The sequence below is a fragment of the Anoplopoma fimbria genome, chromosome 23, assembly GCF_027596085.1.
Source record: "Anoplopoma fimbria isolate UVic2021 breed Golden Eagle Sablefish chromosome 23, Afim_UVic_2022, whole genome shotgun sequence".
In the NCBI taxonomy this organism is placed as follows: Eukaryota; Metazoa; Chordata; class Actinopteri; order Perciformes; family Anoplopomatidae; genus Anoplopoma; species Anoplopoma fimbria.
The window spans coordinates 7,133,349-7,155,905 of record NC_072471.1 but is presented as its reverse complement, the minus strand read 5'-3'; the positions used below and the strand labels follow the sequence as shown (position 1 = coordinate 7,155,905).

Sequence of the window (22,557 nt, the reverse complement as noted above, 5' to 3'; positions counted from 1 at the left end):
CAAGATGGCTGGATAGAGAACACGGGATAAAACCTCTACATGTGGTGGTGATGGAAATGTGTCACCAGATATTATGTGCACTGCACACAAATGAACGGATTATTATCAAGTCATTCTTTTTCATCTATTTTGAAAATGGTGTCCAGGATTAGGTGGCACCCGATTTTAAATTCAAACCGTGATTATAAAGTGGAGAAAAAAAAACAGGTTGCACCAAACAAATAGTTCTTACATAAAGATGAATGTAATTTTATCAGTTAGATAATTGAGCTTATTGACAACGTTAGCCTGATAATATTAGCGGTTGAAAGCCAGCCTCCAGGAGCAGTGCCAGGCTTTAAGGGCCAATTTGATATAGTGGCCAAAACTTGTAATTACAACTTCCTGGTCCATCACCTGATGCCGTTGGAAAAGAGAAGTCTTTACATATAAATAAAGACAAAGATACATTTAGAAATGATTGGCAGGTAAATTTAATATATCTTTTAATTTCCTAATCCTATGCTGTATGGAGGCTACAGTGACCTGTTTTCATAGTTCATTGCTTTGGATTAGACAGTGCTAAATATGTTTTCTAGCAACCAATTTATAAATAGCTAATGTATCTACTACTATAGCTAAGACATTCTAGTTTTAATGGTGCAACCCAATTAAGAAATCCCCCAAAACTAGTAAAAATTTGCGAAGAACTTCAGGAGGACTTTCACACAACCGTAGCCATGAATGTATGAATAGCAGGTGCAGCTCAATCCAGATACTTACATGTCCTCCGCCTATCTGGTAAGCCCTTCAGTAGACTGCAAACAAAGTTCAAACACTACGGTACTCCAGTGGAGTTGGTTTTCCAAAGCCAACTCTGCGCCCTTATACTAACAGAGTGACGATTTTGATTAAAACTGATTCTTCTTTTTGTCTTTTTTAAATATAGAAAAAAATATTCTTTAAGCGAAGGTACAGGTAAGAGGCAGTAGAAATTAAGATATATATTAAGAAAGGTGAAAGGCTTTGAGAAACCACACTCAGATAAAGACAGATACCCTGTAAGGCCCATTGAGCATCCATCCTGGTCCACACTGACCTTTGATCTCCAGTTTGCAGTCCACTTGGGCCTCTCCCAGGTCGTTGATGGCCTTGCAGGTGTACATGCCGCCATCATAGGGGCTGGGCTTCCTTATCTCCAGAGTGCATACTCCCTGGTTGCTAAACATGCGGTAGCGCGGGTCGTCAATGATAGTTATCTTATTCTTCATCCAGATCACTTTGGCCTGCAGTCAGACAACAGAAACGTCAGCAGCAAGCACATTATTATTATTATTACCAATATTATTACTTTACCCATCCACTCAAGATTATAAATATAATATTGTCTTTAAAACATTTTTTTTGCCACACTAGGAAGAGAATCAGTTCTATAATACAACATAATCCTGAAGGACTGCAAACACTGCCCGACCCTCAACTGCTCCTTATGCACCCCAGAATTTTATTAGTCACATCTAACCTGCTGTGCAATACTTTTTTTTGTATTTTTTTAGCTTTTATGACGTGTTCTAATCCTGCTTGTTTCTATGTTATTGACTTGTTCTCTTGCTGCTGGTCACCAAGTTGTATGCCTAAAATGACTTAAAAGTGTCTTGAATGTAACACATAATCTATACATACACCACTTTCACCTGTGGTTCTCCCACCTACCCTTGGGTTGGCACGGACGCTACAGTTGAGAGTAGCGTTGTAGCCGGCGATGGCAAAAGTGTTGATCAGCGGCTGCGTGAACTTCGGCGCCTCCATGAAGTCGCGGTCGTTGAAGTCGTGCGTTTTCACCTGCATACCTGTTGGGGTAAGGGTAAAGGAATGGGGTTGCGCATGATACTGGCGCTGAGCGGTATCATGTGGGAAATTCCCTAAGTGATGAGGGAAAGACAACGTATTTTTGTTTATCATCGGCTAAGTCTACAACACCACTGGTAAAAGGGCCTGTCAGCCATAGCCCGATCCTTTAAACTTTAAAGTGAGGCTGTAAATCAATTCAGACCGACTTTAAGGTGGAAAGCATCACTGACAGTACCTTTCAGATAACAGCTGTGAAAATAATAGACAAACGACACGTGTAATGCATGTGATTTGTTCCAAGATTCTGACTTTGGAAGCATTTTCCCCCATCAGAAGTTGTTAGTAACCATTGACATTTGCCAATAGGACAGTCATTATTACCTTCCTTGACGATGAGCGCGCTTTTCTTGGTTTGGGTGGCAGTTTCGCTGAGGCCGCACATGTTCTCTGCGTAGATCCTGAAGAAGTACTCGTTCCCTACCACCAGCTCTGTGATGGTGATGCAGGTGCGATGGTAGTGCTCAATGCACGTGAACCATTCCTGAGAAGCAGATTGAAGCATATAAATGTCTTTTTTTTAATTACAAATCACTTTCAATTTCAGTTCAGTACATTTTGTAATATTGATCTTCTACCATTGTCTTCTTGTCTGCCTTTTGAATGGTGTAGCCTGTTATCGGGGCGTTGCCGTTGTCTTTCGGAGGAGTCCAGACCAGAGCCACATTTCCACCCCAAACATCTTCAATGGTCACACACTGGGGAGGCCCAGGAAGGTCTAACAATCAGAGAAAAGATGGTGAGCAGACAGCTTGGTCTCGTTAATATCATTTCAAATTGGCCCAGCAATGTCAAAGCCATACATTTATTACCCATTTTATATTAAAACCGTCCAAAGTATTAAATAATGATTTGAAACCAGCAGGGACTATGTGTCCTTCCCAGCAGCATACATCAATAATTCATAATAAAATGACTTGCTTGCTTTGCTTTGCTTTAAATGAATGCAACCTGAACCTAAATAAGAGACATAAAATGGATGGATGGATAAACTAATTAAATTGATTATTTATTATTATTTATTTCTAAGTTAATTCAAGTTATTTCTTAAATTGCCACCAGCCCATTATGAGACATTGACGATGCTTGCTGCAACAAAAACATTTCTAGTTGTAGAAGTTTAAAGTTTAGAAGTGAATAACGTCTCCTGACAGCCTGCTATGAGATACAAAAACATTTTATAACTTACATTGCTGTAGACAGCAATTAAGAGACTTAGATTCATTAAATTCATTTTAAGACTTTTAAAATCTTCCAGGGCATTTTTTTAAAGGGAACTAAATTTAATGCTGCAAAAAAAACTTGACTCACCTACAACTTGTATGTCAAGAATGGCCGTGTCCACATGGTTTTCAACCTGCACGGACATCTCATACTTTCCAGAGTGGCTGCGTTCTGCTTTACGGATGAAGATGATGCTGTCACAGTCTGTGTTGCGGATGCTGACGTGGGTTTGGTCTATGGCCTTGCCCTCTTTCAGCCAGGTGACCTTCGGCCTGGGTTTGCCCTGCAGACGTCACACACACAATTTATGATTCTGCTCAGAGATACAGCGAATATTGATCGATTGGGAGGTTGCTATACCATAAATGGCACCACGAGGTTGACCGCTTCTCCAACTCTACGAGTGTAAGTCTGCTTCAGGTGTCGGGGGACGCGGATCTTTGGTGGTTCTGAGGAAACGGACCATAAGGTGACAATACTGATGTTTGTTTCATTCTTTTCCTTCAAAACAACCAACTTTAAAGACATGTTACAGAAAGTTACAAAGGTTCATGTACAAAACACTCCACAGTAGTTTTCAGAGCTCACCAATAACCTCTTTGACCAGGACAGAGTGCTGAAGGGTCCGAGGAGCGCTGGCTCCGGCAGCATTGAGGGCTTTGACTCGGACCAAAATTTTACACCCTGGAGTCAACCCACTGATGGTGAACTTGGTCTTGTCTGTCAGCTCCTCGTTGGATATTACCCAATCATCAGCTGTAGGGAAAAATCAGTCCAGCTGAAACAAATATTTGCTAACGAGTATCACTGAAATTTTTGTGACAAACATGTACAAACAATGTTAGGCCCCTACAAACTATGGGACAGCGGGGATGTTACATGTTCATTGGATGTCACGCTGTGACAGATGGGTCTAATAACACTACAATTTGTGTGGGACTGACGCATGACAGATTTCTCTTAATTATCAACTTTCATGGCCTTTAGATTTAAGGTTGTCTCACTTCCTTCGATGGAGTACTCCACCAAGTATCCGTCCAGACCGGCAGCCCCGATGGTCTCAGGAGGCCGCCACTTTACGGTCACTGTGGTGTCGGTGACATCGTCCACAACCAGCATGGTGGGCTCACTGGTCACAGCTGAGCGGAGAAAAAAAGGGTTTTAGAGATCAGAGGAGTCATAACGATTCAACAATGGGTATGAACGAGATTGGAAAACATCCATTTTGGCAAGTCACGAGGACTTGAGAAAGGCGCCTCTCACTCTGGCTGGTATGCTCTGAATCTGCATGTCAGATCTCATTAGTCCATCTATTCTTGTATTCTGAATCACATTTAACTCCTATTGAACCCTCTGACAGACCTGATCTCCTAAACCTCTAATCCACAGATGATTTGGCAGCCATTATAAAGACATGTTTAATATCCTCTAAAGCTCCTGCATGTCCAGTGGAGGTCACTGTCAGAATGCTTGGGATGGTGGGCTATCGGGAGGAACAGCTGCGTCGCCGGGGTACCAAGGGCAGATCACACAGGCACTGTCACCGGCCCGCTCTTTGAGATTTCCTCCATTATCATGAAACGGTTGTTAGATAAACTGAACCCTCCCGTAATACTTTCCCATACAGATTATTGGCAGTAACAGCTCAAAGGCCAGTGTTTAGACTGCTCAGTGGAGACATTCGGGCTACTCACCGAGGGGAGTAAAGGCTTTGGATGGTTCACTGGGCTTGGACACACCAATGGCGTTGACTGCAAAGATCCGCACTTCGTACGGCACTCCTTCAATCATCTTCTTGGGTTCGAATGATGTTTCTTTGATCTGGTCAAAGTTGAGTCTCATCCATCTTGAGCTCTGTTTCTTCTTTCTCTCGATGAAGTAGCCTTTAGAGGACGGTCAGAGAGCTTGTCATTTAACGCCCTACACATACATTTAAGCAGCAGAAATAAGTAAGAAGTGATGTATACCTAATATTGGTGAACCCCCGTCATATTTTGGTGGGTCCCATGTCATAGAGCACCAATCCCCGCCCACTTCTGGGACCAAGGGAGCCTCTGGAGGATCAGGGATGTCTGCAGAAAACAAAGCGTCATGTTAAGGATGTTCAAGAAACTTACATGCAGTTCTCTACTTCTGTGTTCTCGTGATCACTTACCCACAACCTTGATTTTGACGCTGGCTGTGGCTTCACCAGCCTCATTCTGCAGGACGATCTTGTAGTTGCCGGTGTCCTCCCGCTCCGTGACTTCAATTGTCAGGCTGGTCTGGTCGCCGCATGTTTCAGCGCGGACGCGATTGCCAGACTCAAGAATCACCTTAAACAAATGAGACGGAAAAATAATTACATGTAAGCCTTTAATGTGAAGTACAAATCAAAGGATGGTAATATTCTATATTTGTGTTATTATCAACAAACAATTTAATTATTTATTTTATAATTTATGATTCATAACTTTTATCTGTGTATCCAAAGGCTGATATAACTTGATTTCTTTCATATAGTTCTAAACAACTAAATTTGACCTTCTGTTGTACTGGGTGACATTTTCATTAAATACTGTAAACAAGGCCACTGTAGTTTATTTTGAGTCAATCCCATACACCGTCCTGCTGACATAAATACTCAAAAGAGCACCTTATGTGCATTATCCGAGTCTTGAAATAGTCCTAACTAATGCACTGTTTAATCCTGTTTGAGTAACGTTTCATAAAAAACAAATGCCCCAAAAAATGAAAGGCTTAGGCCTGAATTCCAGACACAGGAAAGGAAAGCCAGGAAGTACTTTGGTATATTTTTTGGAGTATTTTCCTGTTTGGTTGTCTAAATTTGATTTATGATGAAAATAACAAAAGAGAAAACAATGCAAGCACTTTGCTTAAAAGAGTTAAACACTGAATAGATTGAAGCTCACCCTTTCTCCCTTCATCCACACCACCCTGGGTGCTGGTTCTCCACTGATGGGGATCTCCAAGCGAAGTTTGTTTCCCGCCACGATTGTCACCGTGTTGTCGGGGAAGTTCATGCTCTCCAAGTGCACCCTTGGTGGGTCTATAGAAAATTCAATCACACCATAAAAAAATTAAGTTATGCTGTTGTTTTTAGTATAATGTCAATATATAAAATTGCCCAGTGCAATGAAGAACAGGCTGTGTACCAATGATGTGAATTTTGGCAGAGAGGCTCTGTGAATATCCCTCCGGAACAAAAGTGTAATCTCCTGCATCGTGAAGGGAGCTGGCAGGAATTTCAAGACGATGGACCCTTGAAAGTCAAAATGACATTAGTTAGCATTTGTGTGAAATTGGTTTTGATTGAACAGAGTTCAAATTGAATCACATACTTATTTCTGTGTACGATGTTGATGCGGTCATTGGGCTGGATCAGCTGTCCATTCCTGTACCAACGACCCGGGACGTTGCCCGGGTAAATCTCACAGTGCAGCTTGATGGGCTGACCCAACAACACCGTTGTATCCTGAAGGTCCTGGAACACCTTCAGCGGTTTCACTAATTAAAAATATGAGACGGGTGTAGAACAGAATAGAGAACATTATTAATATTGATTCCTTTGAAGAAACATGCAAAGACAAACAGATAGGGAAAATAGGCTGGGATGCTACATACAGTCGATGTGTACTTGAGCCTCAGATGTGCCTCCGGAAGCCATGATGGAGTACGTCCCAGTGTCCTCCCTGGAGGCGTCATCTATCACCAAGAAGTGTTTTGTTCCTTCACACTTAACTCGATATCTGGAGCGTACTCCTGTTGGAACCTCAACACCGTTCTTCATCCTGAAGGAGGAAGAAGCATTTGAAATGAGTTCTATACACACACAAAGATTCTCCAGACCACACGACAGTTAACTGAATCTTACTAATTAAATGAAAGTGTACAAAATAAATAATGCCTCAATTGAACCTTTTATTAGCACCAATTATTCATTTAGGACACATCCTAGGAAATTATTTTGAATTAATTAACCTAAAAAATAAAAGTGTTTATTAAATAATAATTAGTAGCTTTTATCACAATCTGGGAGCATTGTTAATGCGTATGTCCTTTAATGACTACATGACTAACAATGCATCCAGTCAGAAAAAAGTGGCACTGCTGGTTAAAAAAACCCCACATTAATATTTATATATATATATATCCTTTGTTCTGACAAACCAGTGAGCGGCCATAGAGCAGACCAGTTTAAGTTTGATTTGTCATTTTTTGACAATTAAATCTTAAAATGAGTCTCACCATTTGACTTGAGCACCTTCTTCTGACACCTCGCACTCCAGCTCAATCCTCTCATTCACTGTGGTCTTCACAGCCTCAATACCTTTAACTATCTTCACTGGCAACTCTGTAAGACGAGAAAGGAAAAACTACATGTTTCTTACTGATTTATACACAAACCGATCTTCAACATATCATGTGATATATATATACAGTTATTTATAAGTTAAATAAAGGTGAACAGGTGGAGATACCTTTGACAAACAGCTCGGTTGTGCATTTCTCGTCTCCTGCAGCTACAGAGTAAGCTGCGTCATCATTCATGGAGCAGTTGTTGATAACCATAATCCTTTGTGTGCCCTTATGCTCAAAAATATACCTAAAAGTAAAGTCCATTAGTCACATCACTGATCACCAACACTGTGTATGAGTCCATATACTAGACAATATACAATATGAATGTATTTTATTACAAATATTAAGTAAACTAAAAGACAAAGTTGGCTACAGTAATTCTTTAAATCAAAATGTACTGCAGTGTTGACAAAATAAACAATTGCTACATCATTATTATACCCAGCATGCATCAAGTGCACTTCACAAATCCAACATTCAGGTTGAACAGAAGGGTGGGATCACACCAAAACACTGACATGGAGAAGGGAGAATAGACTGTACGGATGGACTTACTTCCCTCGACTTAAGGTCACCAGTGGAGCCAGAATAGAGCCGGAGCCCAGCGAGTGTACAGGAGGTGATTATGGTGGACAGGAAAGAGCGTCATGATATGACAAACACAGATAGAAACACAGACAAAGACAGAGAAACATCATGCCTGGAGGGGTTCATGTAGTTGGCAAATAATGTAAAAAAAAAAGGTTTTTTTTATAGTGAAGTCTTCTGAACAGAGACCAAAACCAGAAAACAGCAATAACCTCCCAGATGGCTTTAACTTTGCATGGCTTTGATTAGAGGTTTCAGCTAATGAATACAACGTTTGGCATAGTTGTTATTTAGTTTACAAGTCTATAATCATAATATCTACTTTAAAATGCTATACACAAACCCTACTAGTTGCAGAATAATTTTCACTCAATTTGGTATTACACCCTACTATTAGCCTAACATGTTACCCAATTATGAGATAAACATTTTATCATTATTATATATTTAAAGACATATGATATTAAGAATGTTTAATAAAGGCACAAAACAACTAGTTTTAGAGGTTGATCTTAAAACAAGCTAATTGTAGGCATTGAAAAGAAGTTCAATTGATTTTAATATATTGTTATTGTGATACAATACTAATTATAGCAGCTTTAAAAATGTAGCTTTTTATTCCTTTTTAAAGGGTTGTATAACATTAAGTTTTGTCTAACCGCTATTCCCAAGGTCAGGAATAAGTCTCACTCTGTCTAGTATTTTTACACCCAAGTCTTCACATTTAATTAATAAATACCTGTTGCACTAAAAAAACTTGCTAAACTCCAGTCTTTCAGTCATAGTAGATTTGAAACCATATCATGATGGTAACATAATAATAGGATTGTTGTCGTTACAGTGGTAATGGCTTGTCATAGTACACAATATTTAAATTTATTTAAGATGTAATTTAGCATTTATTAAATTTGTTCCAAAGCCAGACTTGGTTAAAGACCTGTGAAGGAGGTACCACCTTTTTTCCTGTACAAAGGAGGACATATACAGTTAGTTAATGGCAACAGTTGACATCATACATTGCATTTACACCCAAAAGTAGCTTTGGGGCCTTATATTTATATATATAGCCATGTGAATTCATAATGTACTTAAAGCTACGTTCACACTGCAGGAAAAAGTGTCTCGAATCAGATTTCTTTAGTATACGTGACTCAGATTTTTATTTTTCTTAAGTAAGTATGAACAGCACAAATCACATGGAATCTGATCTTTTCAGTTCTGATTCAGATACAGCTCAGATTTTTTGCAATGCGACCTCAGTCTGAACAGTCATATTCAGAATTCATGCAATTGATTGAGATTTGTCACAAAGATTTTTGCAGCCATTCACACAACACACTAAAAGAAATAATTAAAAGTGTAGCTCTCTTTCTCTTAATCCTCTTTATCATCTGCTCACAAATTCACTGCTTTCCACTTCAAACACTAAATCCAGTGACCTCCATGTTGACTTCCGTTTGACAGCGTGTGACATCTTTATTGTCTTTTGTGTAAGCGGATCAGTTCATAATGGAATGTAATATCGGGCACATTTAAGAAATAATAACAGCCAAACAAAAAAATCCGATCTGAGCCATAAATTCAAATTGAGCATTAATGCTTGCAGTGTGAACGTAGCCTAATGTGTGGGAGAGACTGTGTGGAAACTAATTAGAGCAACATTAAAGTAGAAAAAATATATTTTTTGTTCACTCGCAAAGTGAGCTGCACATGTGTAAAACTATGAAGGTGCATTACGGTTACCATATAAATACTGTCTTACTAAGCTACTTTTAGATTTTAATATATTTATGTAGGTCTGTATGAGGCACATGATGTGTTTTTGAACTCATGAATATTAATATTAATATTATATACAATATAATATTAATGAATCTGTGTGGTGGAAAACATGTTAACCACTGTGCTTTTGAGTGGTGACAAAACATTATGTGAAAACACATAATATCAGAAAGAAGAAGGGCGATGCCACAAATGAAACGCATTTTTAAAAGCATGCGTTTTATTTGTGACCTGTTGATGGGAAGAAGACACAGAAAAGAGAGGCTTTGAGAAAAATGTTGCGACTTACTTGGGAGTCGGCCTGATTTCCTGTCCGTTCTTGTACCACTTCAGCTCAACTGTGGGGTCGGCAAGATCGACCACCAGGCGAATCTTTCCACCTTTATCAGCCTGATATGCTGGATCCAGTTTCTTCGCAAAAGCTTTAAAAAGACAAAATAAATGTTGTAAAAGAGACACCAAGATCACGATTCCTATGAACCAGACATGAAGACTTATACTCACCGAAGAAAGAAATCCAAAATTAGTGGAAAAACTGATTTACCTTCGCTTTTCTTCTCCTCTCTTGGGATCTTCTTCATCCTCTTCAGCAGACCCCTCAGATCTGTGATGCCGTACTCGAAGGCGATCTTCTCGTACTGATCTGGCCGGGCGTTCTTCAGGATTTCCCACACATCCACCTCTGGAGTGTCATCCTGGTGTTTCGGCTCCCTAGTGGTGCCGGATACGAGGGAGAACGACGTGAGGGCACGAGTCATAGGCTGGTGTTTGCAACATGTCCTGAGGAACTACTCATTAACCTCTAGAATAAGGGTACCTTTACAATCACTGCTTATTTTACTAGTTTAATGCATTCCTTGGTTCCTGCCCTGCCATTTTTAGGTTTGCATATCATATTCTGTTCCTCGGGACATGTCACACAAAGGGATGGGCATCGTGAGCTGTTTACCTGTGTGTCGACATCAGCTCTGGAGTCAAATGTTAACAGTAACACAAAACACAGCGGTGCTCTTTAATTTGCCGAGAAGTACTGGAGTGTTAACTGTGTCTGCACAATATTAGTCACGGGTCTATCCAACAGGATTTAATCCAAAGTGTCAAAATGGAGCCACGGTGGTAGCCAGGAAGTTATTACGAAAAAGAAACAAAGAAATCTAAAAGGAACTTTGGAGACAAATCTATCCTCTAAACAAGTGGCTTCCATACTTTTTTAAATCTCTTAATACAAACTAATATCCCTGCTTGACCCCTCATCGTGTCTGTAAGTTTGCAGTTCGGTCTCGTCAACAAAAACGAAGATTGGAAAACGGAAAAATGGAAGAATTCTTGTTTAGGACCTCAATGTCCTATATGTCATCTATTACATTGTGACTTGGGATTCAAAGCAGGTTTATTCTACTGTTCTACATTGTGCTACTTTTCTGTGACCGTTTCAGACTTTTATCTCCTGGGGACTAGCTATCGTTCTTAGGTCAGCGACTCAGTTAAATGCAATGGCAAAAGTATTTCTAACATCCATCATATATGTGTTTTTCTGATTGTTATGATATTTTAAGACTTAGGGTTGCTATTGAATCCAAAATAATGATTGTAAAAAGGCTTTTTAAGGTTTATAGCATGCATTGGGAAATATTACCGTATTTTCCGCACTATAAGGCGCACTTAAAAGCCTTTAATTTTCTCAAAAAACGACAGTGCGCCTTATAATCCGGAGCGCTTTATATATGGATTAATTCTGGTTGTGCTTACTGACCTCGAAGTGATTTTATGTGGTACACAGCGCTCTGTCAACATGTTTTAGTACGACTTTGGTAAACTACAAAGCCGCACCGCAGCAGCATTACGGCTACCGTAGTCAGGAGCGTCGCGGAGTAATACATACTGTGCTTCACCATAATATTACAGTGTGTGTGGATAAGGACCCAACATGGCTCCTGTCAAGAGACACGCTGACGACGCGGACTTCAAACTCAAGGCTGTCAGTCACGCAGGAGACCATGGGAATAGAGCAGCTGCGAGATAATTCAACATTAATGAATCAATGGTACGGAAGTGGAGGAAGTTTGACTGACTGACTGTTTTGTTTCGCTTAATGCGCCTTATAGTCTGGTGCGCCTTATATATGAAAAAAGATCGAAAATAGACCATTCATTGACAGTGCGCCTTATAATCCAGTGCGCCCTATAGTGCGGAAAATACGGTAAATGGGAGCAGAATAAAGGAGGAAATTTAAGTTGGGATCTTTTAGTTTGGAAGACTTATAAGCAAGTTTGGGAGAGGACACAAGGGTTGTATCAGGGTTGAAGGATTCATTTAGCACACAAAAGCACACGCAGTTCAATAAAGGAACTCTTTTGTTTGTTATTCAACTTATTGAACTGCTGAACGCTTTTGTTTGTAATAACATGATGTGCAGCATGCAGGGATATCGGGAAACCTTCGACAAAGATTTTAAATGCTGATTTTAACGTCTTTCACGTTGCTCTCATGAACTGGCCCATCCCTTTGTTTGTTGTTGTTTGAGTGTTCACTTCAGAGATGCTCCGGCACTGTTAGATAAGGATATTGAGGATGTTAGATTTATGAGATCCACGTTAGTAAGCACGACGCCATGGACATGAGTGTATTCATTAGTTTACATAAAGAACATTCAGACAGCCCTTTCTTTCATAGACATTTTCCCAAATGTCTGAAAGATTGGAGGTGAATAGCGTCAAATATTATTCCATTCTATGTTTGTACCTCTCATCTGTTTATTTTCAGGCAATTATGAAGAAAGCTGAAATAAAAATGGCGGTATATCTATATATATTTTTAAAGTTGAAATAAAACGACAATGTAGAGATAACACTATTTTACAGCATCATTCCTCCGTGGCCCACTAGCACATCAATAATCATCCAAAACGGTGCACTCTGCCTCATGAAGGTGGCGTTTGACTTCACGACGTGTTGAAGAGCGGCCACCTCAAGAGTGTTTATGAAGCAGGGCCCGTTTCCATCATTACTGACTGCTGACAGAGGAATGCTGCCTTCAAATGAAGTGTTACCGTACTACAGTAGGCCAACACTCTTGCTCGTCCAATTCCTAGAGCTACATTTCATGCTGGGGACTCTACAGGATTATAGTACTCACCCGCAGTAAGGTCTAATCATTTTTAAAACCTATGATTTTCTCTCTACTAACCTTTGATTTCTGAATATGTAGGGGAGAAGAAGAGACAAGCCCAAAGTAAATGTATAATTTCGCTGGTGAACTGTGTGTGTGCCTAGGACTATTTGTACTCACACTTAAACGTTGCAGTTTATCATCTGAAAAATGTATTGTGGTGTTTATTCTGAGCCACCACTGTAGCTTTGGTAAACCAGAGGTTTTCAAACTGTGAGGGCGCCTTTCAAAATCTGCACCACTTCTCAGAGTCATAACTCAGTCTTACTACACAGACACGACGCACATATTTTTAGATTCGGCGCAATGTACTCTTTCAGGGGATATCATATATCATATTATCTCAACAATTAAACGTCCATAAATCAGCTTAGAAAGCATAGAATGAAGACGCTTCTTATAACTCCAGAATATGCCTAAGAATCATTACATCTTATTTGTCTGTATGTTCATTAAAACATTGCGAACAGGAACTAATAGCTAATACAGCATACTTTTAATGGTGCCAAAATGTTAACAAATATATGTTAAATTCAACAAAAACGTCTTACTCCCAATTAACTGAGATGATACATGAATGTATCTCAAGCCGACTGAAGACAAAGACTAATAATATGACTGACGTAAAACCATTAAGATTAACTTTCTTCATGTTGCATTAGACGGGAATGTTTCGCAGTTGTCTCTATTTTGTCTCAGGGTGGGACCACAGTGTTCGACTTTGAAAACCTCTGGTAAAGCATAATGTATTATCTGAAGAAATGTATGTGCCACTTATACAGCAGCCCAATACAAATCAAAGGAAAAGGTACTTGAAAAGGAAAAAAATCCAGTCAGGGTTGGTATGTGTTTCTCACCTATGTTTAAGCAGACCACTAAAGTCAAGCTCCCCTGCATCGTCTTGTCCTTCACTGCTGTTGTTAACAAGGAGAGATTAATAAAGATTTAATCAGAGTTGAAACATTTACAGGCACTATAAAACAATGCTAAAAGAGTAACACAAAGCAAATTCTCAATCGATGCGTTAGCTCCAAGCTAACCCACGATTAATGCTTACACAAAACCACTTAGTTTCTCTTTTCTGGATCAAAGCTTGAAACAAAGTGATTTGTGTGAGGCATTTTAAGAGCGGTCCCAGGCAATATTGCCAACGTGTTGCAACATTGTGAAACTGGGATGCTTTGCATTGCTTTCCAGACACATTGTTTGGAGGGAGATTTAAAATGCAAGAGTTGGCCTTCAATTACACATTGAGTCGGCTGGTTGAGTTGTAATGACCTTTGAGAAAGGTTAATGACACTACTACAACCATCTTGTCACACTTAAATGTGTTACAATAATATTACTAGAATGTGAAATGTTTATCGCACTTGTTCTTTTCTCCACTCTTCAGGAGCATTTATTAGTATTAATCCTATTTTCTGGAATAAATACCTTGGTTTGTTCAGTTGAAGTGAAGTGAAAAAGAAAATACTGAACTGTTGCATACTGAATTCATAATGTTTGCTGTTGACAGTTCTTTCGTTACCTTCTTTTGAAAGCTGATCGAATATCAATATTCTGTGAGCCCTGTTCAGCTTCTGTAAGACAGTAACAACACATATGCTAGTCTGTATTTTGTTAACGGATTTGAATATAGTAATGCTCCTTGATGCTTTAACGAACCTTTAATTTCCAAGTCAAAGGAACAGCTGTCAAACTTGTCCTTGTAGGTGACTTCACACCTGTAGTTTCCAGCATAGTTGTCTTTGGCCTTGATGATGTGCATCTCAAATGTGTGCATCTGCCAGGGAAATATATATAATAATTGGTTTAACAGCGCTGACTGTGAAGTGGTGCTCACTGAGGAGCTGGGACAGGTGGGGGGGCATTGCCGTACAGTACCTTGGTCAATCGGTCAAAGGTTTCTTTCAGCTGCAGGTGCTTTCCTGTCTTGCTAGCTAGATCCATCCATTTTCCTTTAAACCACTTGACAGTGGGTTTGCGGAGGAGATCTTTGGCCTCCACCTTAGCAACAAAGGTGGCGTCTCCACCTTTAGACACAGAGAAATACAATGTGATCGCAGGGAAGGAAGTGTCCAACAATCCAATTGTTAAACCATATAAGTCACACTGAAAGTTTAATAAAACATACAACTATGGGGGCACTATGCTCTCAAAATACATCTTTATTTTTACATTTATTTAGAAATATTGATTGCAGAGGCTATTGCCCCTCTGGAAATATAGTTCAACATTAAAGCCAATGTGTTTCTAGGATTTTTTTGAAGAGATCAATACCACTCTCATATCTGTCCTTTTACATGATGATAATGGATGAAGCTAGAGCCAGTAGACGGTTAACTCAGTTTAGCATAAAGACTGTAAACAGAGGGAATATCGCTAGATTGTCTCTGTGCTGAGGTAACATTCAAATGTTATTAATCTGTGCAAAAAAATAAGTAAAAAATCATCAATTTGTGGTTTTACGAGGGGTTACAAGATATGCAATTTCGTTGTGTCCAGTCTTTATGCAATTTAAGCTAAGCGTCTCCTGGAGGTAGCTTCATATTTCCTCAACAGGCATGACAGTGGTATCGGTCTTATCTAACTCTTGACAAAAAAGCGAATGAATGCATTTCCCAAAAGGTTGAACTATTTTGTTAATGCTTAGAGAAATCAATGTGCCACCCTCAGACACAATCTAGAATCCATCCTCTAGAATTCAATGTTTTATACTCTTCATTAACTCATCTGTATTGTGTTGTCACTCACCCACGGGGATAACAGCACTTTGGGGACTCTCTATCATCAGGGTGGACTTTGGTGGGGAGTCAATGGGCTTTTCCAGGTCATCTGGGCCCTGGCCATCTCCCAGAGACCACACTGGTCAGTCGGGAGAAACACATACATGACACAGTGCTCTCCATCGTCATTGTGCAAGAAAAACATAGAGTAGTACAGTTGAAGAGTTCATACACCCACCTTTCACTTTTGATCTGAAAGTTTTACTCTTACCAGAGGAGAGTTATACAGACAGAAATACATTTTCTCACTTTCAGCCATCACTTGTCATTCATCAGCAGAATTTAAGCTTTTTGCAACATGGAAAGCACGAAACAGACAATATGAGCATAACAGGCCACATTTAAGGGACATATGTTTTTGTAGCTTCTTCATCATCCTGATGCTCCAGTCTTCTTTGTAATGGGAGGTCTGAATGTTGATGAATCACAATGTTGCTGTATAGTTTTTCGCCTGCTTATTCGTTATCCTTTCCTTGCCTCCTTTAACCTGATGCTAATGAAAAAGATTACATTTTTTTAAAAGCCCCAAAATGTCCTACATGCAGTGATCAATGAAAGAGAGAGTTGGGGGTATGGCATTTCAGAAAAACAATCGTATTCATGTTTCACAACATATTGTTGAGACAAATTAACCTGGTAACGTCATTCCTAGCATGGCTCCATTTGACTAGCTGTGACGGAAAAAAGGAAAATGGTTGAGTCACAATCTCAATTTCTTGATGCCGATCTTCCTCTTGGAGTGTATGAAAAAAAGGGCATAATTTCCGTATTAGTATTTTTTGGGCCACCACTTTATTACCTGAGTCTTTTCTCCCCATGGCTGGCACGCTATCATCTAAACAAAGACAGAGAGAAATATACAGCATATTGTAAGGAATATTACTGTATAGTCCACTGAAGCAAGCACACACTTATCAAAAGTAAAAGCAACAAGCATTACAGATTTGCAAGCATTGACCCGAGGAATTCTGAAAAGAAAATCTATGACATGCTCTTTGTTTTGATTACAAGCTTGAATATGATTGATTACTGATCGCAAAAAACCTAGATCTGAGTGTTATGATCAGAATTCCAAATATGCTCACATAAATGGCAATTTACTTTGTTTGTTTTAGAAAACAAACAAAAAATGATCATGTAACACCCCAGAAGTCGAATTAACATAAAGAAAAATCATTTGTATTAATAGGTGTATGTTAATATGTTAGCAAAATAAATGTTGGCCATCTTCCCCTTCTTGTATTGAAAAGCTTACTTCCAGACACAAAAGATATCTAAGAATAAACATGTCTCCAACAATTGTTGCTTCATTCAGTGGGTAATCTGATTTAGACTGAGCTACAGGTTTCAGAGGAACTAAAATGGTGGTAGGATTTAACAGATGGATCTTACTAGGCAGCTCAACTGAGAGTTTCTTGAGTGAATTGGCATCCTCTGTGAAAAAAAGCACAGTTATCATTGAAATTAATGAGGATAAACTCAACTATTGTAGGCGGGTTGATGAATATTGCGTCTACATTTTAAGTTCTTGGCTCTATTTTCTTTTTATTAAAAAAAAATAAAAACTAGCTTTTTCCCCTGCTTGTGCTTCCAGTCTTTAAGTATTTAGGCTAAATACATGCTTCACTGCTAGCTTACTAGTTTTGGTTGGAAACAGAAGTAATTGGTAAGACAGCAAGTAAATAAACTACCTAACAGTATTTTACAAAAGCAAAATATATAAAGAAGTATCTGTAGCCACAAAAAAAGGCAATGCCAATGCCCAGAAAACATTAAAACGTAACATTAGCTATTTGTCAGCATGACCTTTTTTCTCACAACAGCTAGAAATCAGAGCTCAATTCAACGCTATACTGTAAATTTAGATTTTAATTATGAGGGTCGCATAAGAATTATTAATAAAAATGTATAGCAATGTTCACTACTATCAAACTGTCCTCAACATATTCAAAAGTCTCAAAGAGTACTAATGTAGTAATGTAATGAACAATAATGTGCATGTGTATTGATATGCATATACACGTCTAGCAAACCATGTATGTATTTTCTATTTATAATATATACATGTGAAATATAATTTTGACATTCATACCTTTATTTTAGAGATGCGTAAATAAAGGTTGATGTACTTGTAGCAGTATTAAATATGTAAAAATCACCCATTTGCTACATGTATGTCAATGCATGGACATACATCGGATTATTTACAGATTTGACATGAAAATCTGTACAAAAACATGTTTACCGTTTTACTGCAGAGTTGCATAGATTGAGCCAATGTCTTTTTGTATTTTAAGATTAAAACACTAACCTGTAAAGCTGAAATGCACCTCACACAGCAGTAAAACTAATTGCTTGATGAATTAAACAATTAATTTAACTATCCTTATAGTGGACCAACAAACACACTAGTAACTAATTACTCAACGAGAGCACTTCAGCGCTCTTAGTACTCATGAGGTGATAGGAGTTGATCTAAGCCTAACTTAAGGTGATTGCAACTGTCCTCAAAGGGTGGGGTAAAGAGGAATAAATTAGGAAGTAATACGGGCTGTTAAGAGTACCAACCTGCTTGGGGTGTTGGGGATGGGGTAGTGGCTGCAGCAGCATCATCATCTGCAATAAAGGTGTCATTGACAAATAGACCCACCTAGCAAAAAGCTCAATATCCATCACTGGCAGGCCAAAAAGACACAAGGATGGCAGGCCGACAAGGATGGCAGGCCGACAAGGCCACTGATCACATGCGAGACAAGACTGAATGGAGAATGACATGCAGCTCTCGGACAGGAGGAATGAGACCAAAATATCAACTGATGGTTTGACCCTAACTGCTGTTGCTCTGACAGAAAAACAGTGTGCGATCATGAATGCTTATAACCACAAGCCTCTCAAGCTGCCGAAACAAAAAAGCACAAGTTCTCTTCAGCAGTAGAGCACAGAAAACACACACAAGTGTATCAGAAAAACATCAACCTGAAAGCAGCAGATGCAACCCATATTTGCAACAAAAAAATGCTCAAGACCAAGCCAACAAAAGCATGAAATTCTGTGTAACTTCAAAAAATCTCAGCTTTTTCATCTGTGTTTCTGGATTAAAGAATAAAGAGTTTCATAACTCACCTTGTACACAATTTGGATCACCTTCAGTTTGCCATTTTAGGTACTTAATCTAGTCCTTATTTATTAGTTTACATTAGTTCTTATTTCTGTAGACATCTGAACACTCTTTTTTATTTATTTGATGCATGCAATTAAAGCCATGTAGGGATTAGAGCAATGTTGTAAAAGCAAATTATGAAAGGATCCAACTTAATGAAGTCCAATGCTTTCTCTGAAGTAAAGGTTATCTATAAGCTTTCAACTGAGAGTAAATCTAGGTTTAAGATCACTTTGCCATGCTGCAACTGAAATAACTAGTAAGACTTTAAGGACTTGTTTACATTTTAAGTGAAAGAGCTAGAGAGTTAAACATGCATTTGAGAGAGAAATGGGACTCATTAAACTTTTAAAATAATACTTACCAGTTGGTGGGGGAGAGCAAGGACCCTCTTCCTTTACAGCAGAGTTACTGGACTCTGCTTGCTCTTTTACCCCAACCCCACCAGGCTGCGGTTGGTTTGAGCCATTCTCGGTGGGGCTCGGCTCCTGAGCCACCACAGCCTGTAATGGCTCATGCTCTGTGGGCTCTGGTTTCTTCCCATCAGTCTCTACTGGCTCTTTCTCCTCGGCTACCGATTCTGTGCAGCAGACAAAGCGCCAAGCTGGAGCAGTACAAGCATCTGGCACAAACACCGGCAGCCTTGCAAAATAATGCTTGCTCAAACGAGGTGGGTATAAATAGCTAATGACCAGATGGCCACAATCTTAATTCTGTGACATTTGAGTTATGAAAGTAGATTTCATAACCACGCTGATGGCTCTGTCAGGTTTAGACACACAGCGGCTCCTTGAGCTAAATGCTATCGCCAGAATGCTGACATGCTCAGGTTCAGCAGGTATAATGTTTAGCATGTACACCATCTTAATTTAGCATGTTAACATGTTGATGTTTGCGAATTAGCACCAATTTACAGCTGTTGGGAAAACCACTGGTTTTAATGGTCATAAACAAAGAAATTCTATAAATCAAATTTTTGACCTTTTATTGGTACAAGAGTTAAAATCAGAGGATCTCCAAAAGTCAGCAGGATTCATTCTCTTTGCACCATGAATGTTTGTACAACATTTCATGGAAATCTTTCTACTAGTTGATGAGATATTTCAGTCTGGAGGATAATAGTGGACTAAACTACTGACGTTGCCTCTTATAGAGCCATGCTGCTAAAATCAATCGTTGAAATTCAACTAAATCAATAAATATTTTCCAAAATGTATCTTTTATTATAATCGTTTTTTATCTGTTGCACAAGTGGAGCATCTATCTGGTCATTGCATATCTTATACTGTAAAGTGATCACGGAGGGAGGGATTAACTGACTCATACAATGTTTGTAAGGATCTGGATTATATTATATTTATACAGTTGACTTTTGAATAGAGTCACCAGAGTCAGTAAAACCCAACTTCCCCAATCCCTTTTCTACCTCCTGTGTTGATGACTCAGTATGTCACACAGCTACACCAACACAAAGACAGCCACAGCACAAGTTACTGTCAGCACCAAGCGTCAAGGCAAATGCTGGCCGAGCAGTGCAGGCGGCGTGGATTTGTGCACAGTGAATGCGAGTGGTGGTCTTACAGCTAACCTAGTTAACTCATTGTGTGAAAATACGGCGCGTTGAGCATCATAACTACACAAGAAAAGTGCAGTTTCAGGCCTCTCAGGGTGAATTAATTGAAGGAAAAAAACTGTGATCGCACACACCAAACAAAAACACGTGATGTGAATGTGATGTGCAAAAGAATTTCAGGGGAAGTGAAGGGGGGCATCAGGGTTTACCCACCTGGGGGTGGAGAAATCTCCAGGGAAATCTCAGGTAAGGGCAGGGCACCGTTACTTTCTGAGCATGTGACAAATATAGTGGTGGATCGAACAGCTGCTTTTTTTATAAGCACAAAAGCTTCAGCATCTGCAATGCCTCTCTCAGTCAAACATACACACCAAAACAAAAACACACAGACATAAAAAAACACCACAAACGTGTACCGACTTACACATCTACACCAACCCGCCTGCACATAATCATTCACACCATTCTCACATTTTATACAACACAGGGAAAAAAAGAATTGTAAGACTACGTTCCTGCTTATAAAAATACAAAATGTTCTGTTAATATGTCAAGATTAGGATTATGCAAATGTCATTCAGGTTCACAATTGAAATGCACATAAAAAAAAACACGTTAAAATAGTACAATGCCTCCATCGAGGTGTTGTGGTGATTTTGCTTCAGAGGCATTATTGTGTAGGCAGTGAGTGTTGTTGCATCACCACAACACCCACTGCAAGTGTCTTGCATCATCAGGCAGTATTTATATACATTTTATAACTGTTTTCATAACCTATTTGGCAACAAGAGAGTGATTGCATTGAAAAAGGCCTCATTTGATCATGAAACGCACATTAACCCTTCACTTATATGTTTATGTGCTGTTACACATGTTATGAGCTGTGTTTGGCAATAATACATTATTGAATACGGTGTTACAGCAGTGTTTTTTCTACAGTAACATGTAGCACCAGGGATGACGTCACAGTTACTAATCACAGTAATGCTCTGGTCGGCTTGTTCGTGCTCTTAACAGAAGTTTGATTGTCGGATATAATCATTTTTGAGCTGATTGCTGACATGTTAGCTTGGTGACTCCAAAGATGTCCATGCTGTGTCTTTTTAGCTGTCTTGCTAGCAATACCCGCAGGTTAACCTTCATTCAGGATTCACCTATTTTTGTTTTTGTTGACTGAGTTACGAAGGGGATAAAGAGTTATTTAACTCATTACTTTCAATGTTGAGTAATTAAAAGTTAATTATTCAATGAGTAATATTGATTGAGTAACTGATTACAATTTTTAAGTTACTTGCCCAACATGACACTGGAAATCATGATCCAGTGCCCACCAAGATCTGATTTACAATCTTAAATACCTCTGAGGAATTATTCATCTGTCAAATCCTAAATTTCCCCAGAAACATTTTTCTATGTAATCCTGAGCTCCCCCCCCCCGACCGTGTTGGAGACTCAAGATGCTGCAGCTCCAAGGTCAAACCTCAGCTCCGGCAAAAAGCCAGTTGCATGCCGGCACCTTGCTCACATGGGGCGGCCGGGGGCGGCAGCTGAATCAACAGGGAGGGATCAGCAGGCTGGCGAGAGGAATGTCAGAGATGCTGACAACTTGGTCGTAGCCTCATATTCGCTCTGGAGCACAGCAGCACGTCCATACCGCCGACTATTGGCTGCGCATTTACACTCCAATGCGACTGTGTTTGCACATTCGAGCTAATTTCTGAGCTTCTATCATTACGTTACGTGTGTAGATACTTAGCGCCTGAACATCTTGGTGCAAACAAAGGTTAATATTTGATATGTTCACAGAGGAATTCTCCCCAAAAAGTCTGTTTCCTGTTTTTTTCACCTTTTCATTCTTTTAACCTGTGCAACTACCCTTCTTATGAATATATGTCTGTTGTTGTGCATACTGTACTTTGTGCAGCTACAATCTGCTACACTGTGAGGTAGCAGGGGGGAGATTAGATGTCTATCGCCTTCCACTCACCTTCTGGCTTGCCATTTGGCGTCTCATCTAAAAAGAAAAA

General features: G+C 39.3%; 1 protein-coding gene across 1 annotated transcript in view; it reads right to left on the bottom strand.

Moving 5' to 3' along the window:
* mybpc1 (myosin binding protein C1) overlaps nt 1-22,557 on the bottom strand; it is a 29,785-nt gene that overhangs the window by 2,138 nt on the left and 5,090 nt on the right. Inside the window, exons 2-32 of the mRNA XM_054624295.1 lie at nt 22,518-22,544; nt 20,744-20,800; nt 19,322-19,537; nt 18,366-18,413; nt 17,190-17,231; nt 16,597-16,632; nt 15,766-15,876; nt 14,896-15,044; nt 14,677-14,794; nt 14,540-14,591; nt 13,869-13,925; nt 13,030-13,038; nt 10,388-10,554; nt 10,133-10,265; nt 7,593-7,717; nt 7,360-7,465; nt 6,736-6,902; nt 6,453-6,618; nt 6,267-6,373; nt 6,024-6,160; nt 5,267-5,426; nt 5,079-5,183; nt 4,806-4,994; nt 4,116-4,250; nt 3,700-3,867; nt 3,472-3,560; nt 3,199-3,394; nt 2,466-2,605; nt 2,212-2,371; nt 1,693-1,829; nt 1,079-1,265 (exon numbers count right to left, since the gene is read on the bottom strand). Coding sequence (XP_054480270.1) covers nt 1,079-1,265; nt 1,693-1,829; nt 2,212-2,371; nt 2,466-2,605; nt 3,199-3,394; nt 3,472-3,560; nt 3,700-3,867; nt 4,116-4,250; nt 4,806-4,994; nt 5,079-5,183; nt 5,267-5,426; nt 6,024-6,160; nt 6,267-6,373; nt 6,453-6,618; nt 6,736-6,902; nt 7,360-7,465; nt 7,593-7,717; nt 10,133-10,265; nt 10,388-10,554; nt 13,030-13,038; nt 13,869-13,925; nt 14,540-14,591; nt 14,677-14,794; nt 14,896-15,044; nt 15,766-15,876; nt 16,597-16,632; nt 17,190-17,231; nt 18,366-18,413; nt 19,322-19,537; nt 20,744-20,800; nt 22,518-22,544 — 3,696 coding nt within the window. The remainder of the gene's footprint in view (nt 1-1,078; nt 1,266-1,692; nt 1,830-2,211; nt 2,372-2,465; nt 2,606-3,198; nt 3,395-3,471; nt 3,561-3,699; nt 3,868-4,115; nt 4,251-4,805; nt 4,995-5,078; nt 5,184-5,266; nt 5,427-6,023; nt 6,161-6,266; nt 6,374-6,452; nt 6,619-6,735; nt 6,903-7,359; nt 7,466-7,592; nt 7,718-10,132; nt 10,266-10,387; nt 10,555-13,029; nt 13,039-13,868; nt 13,926-14,539; nt 14,592-14,676; nt 14,795-14,895; nt 15,045-15,765; nt 15,877-16,596; nt 16,633-17,189; nt 17,232-18,365; nt 18,414-19,321; nt 19,538-20,743; nt 20,801-22,517; nt 22,545-22,557) is intronic.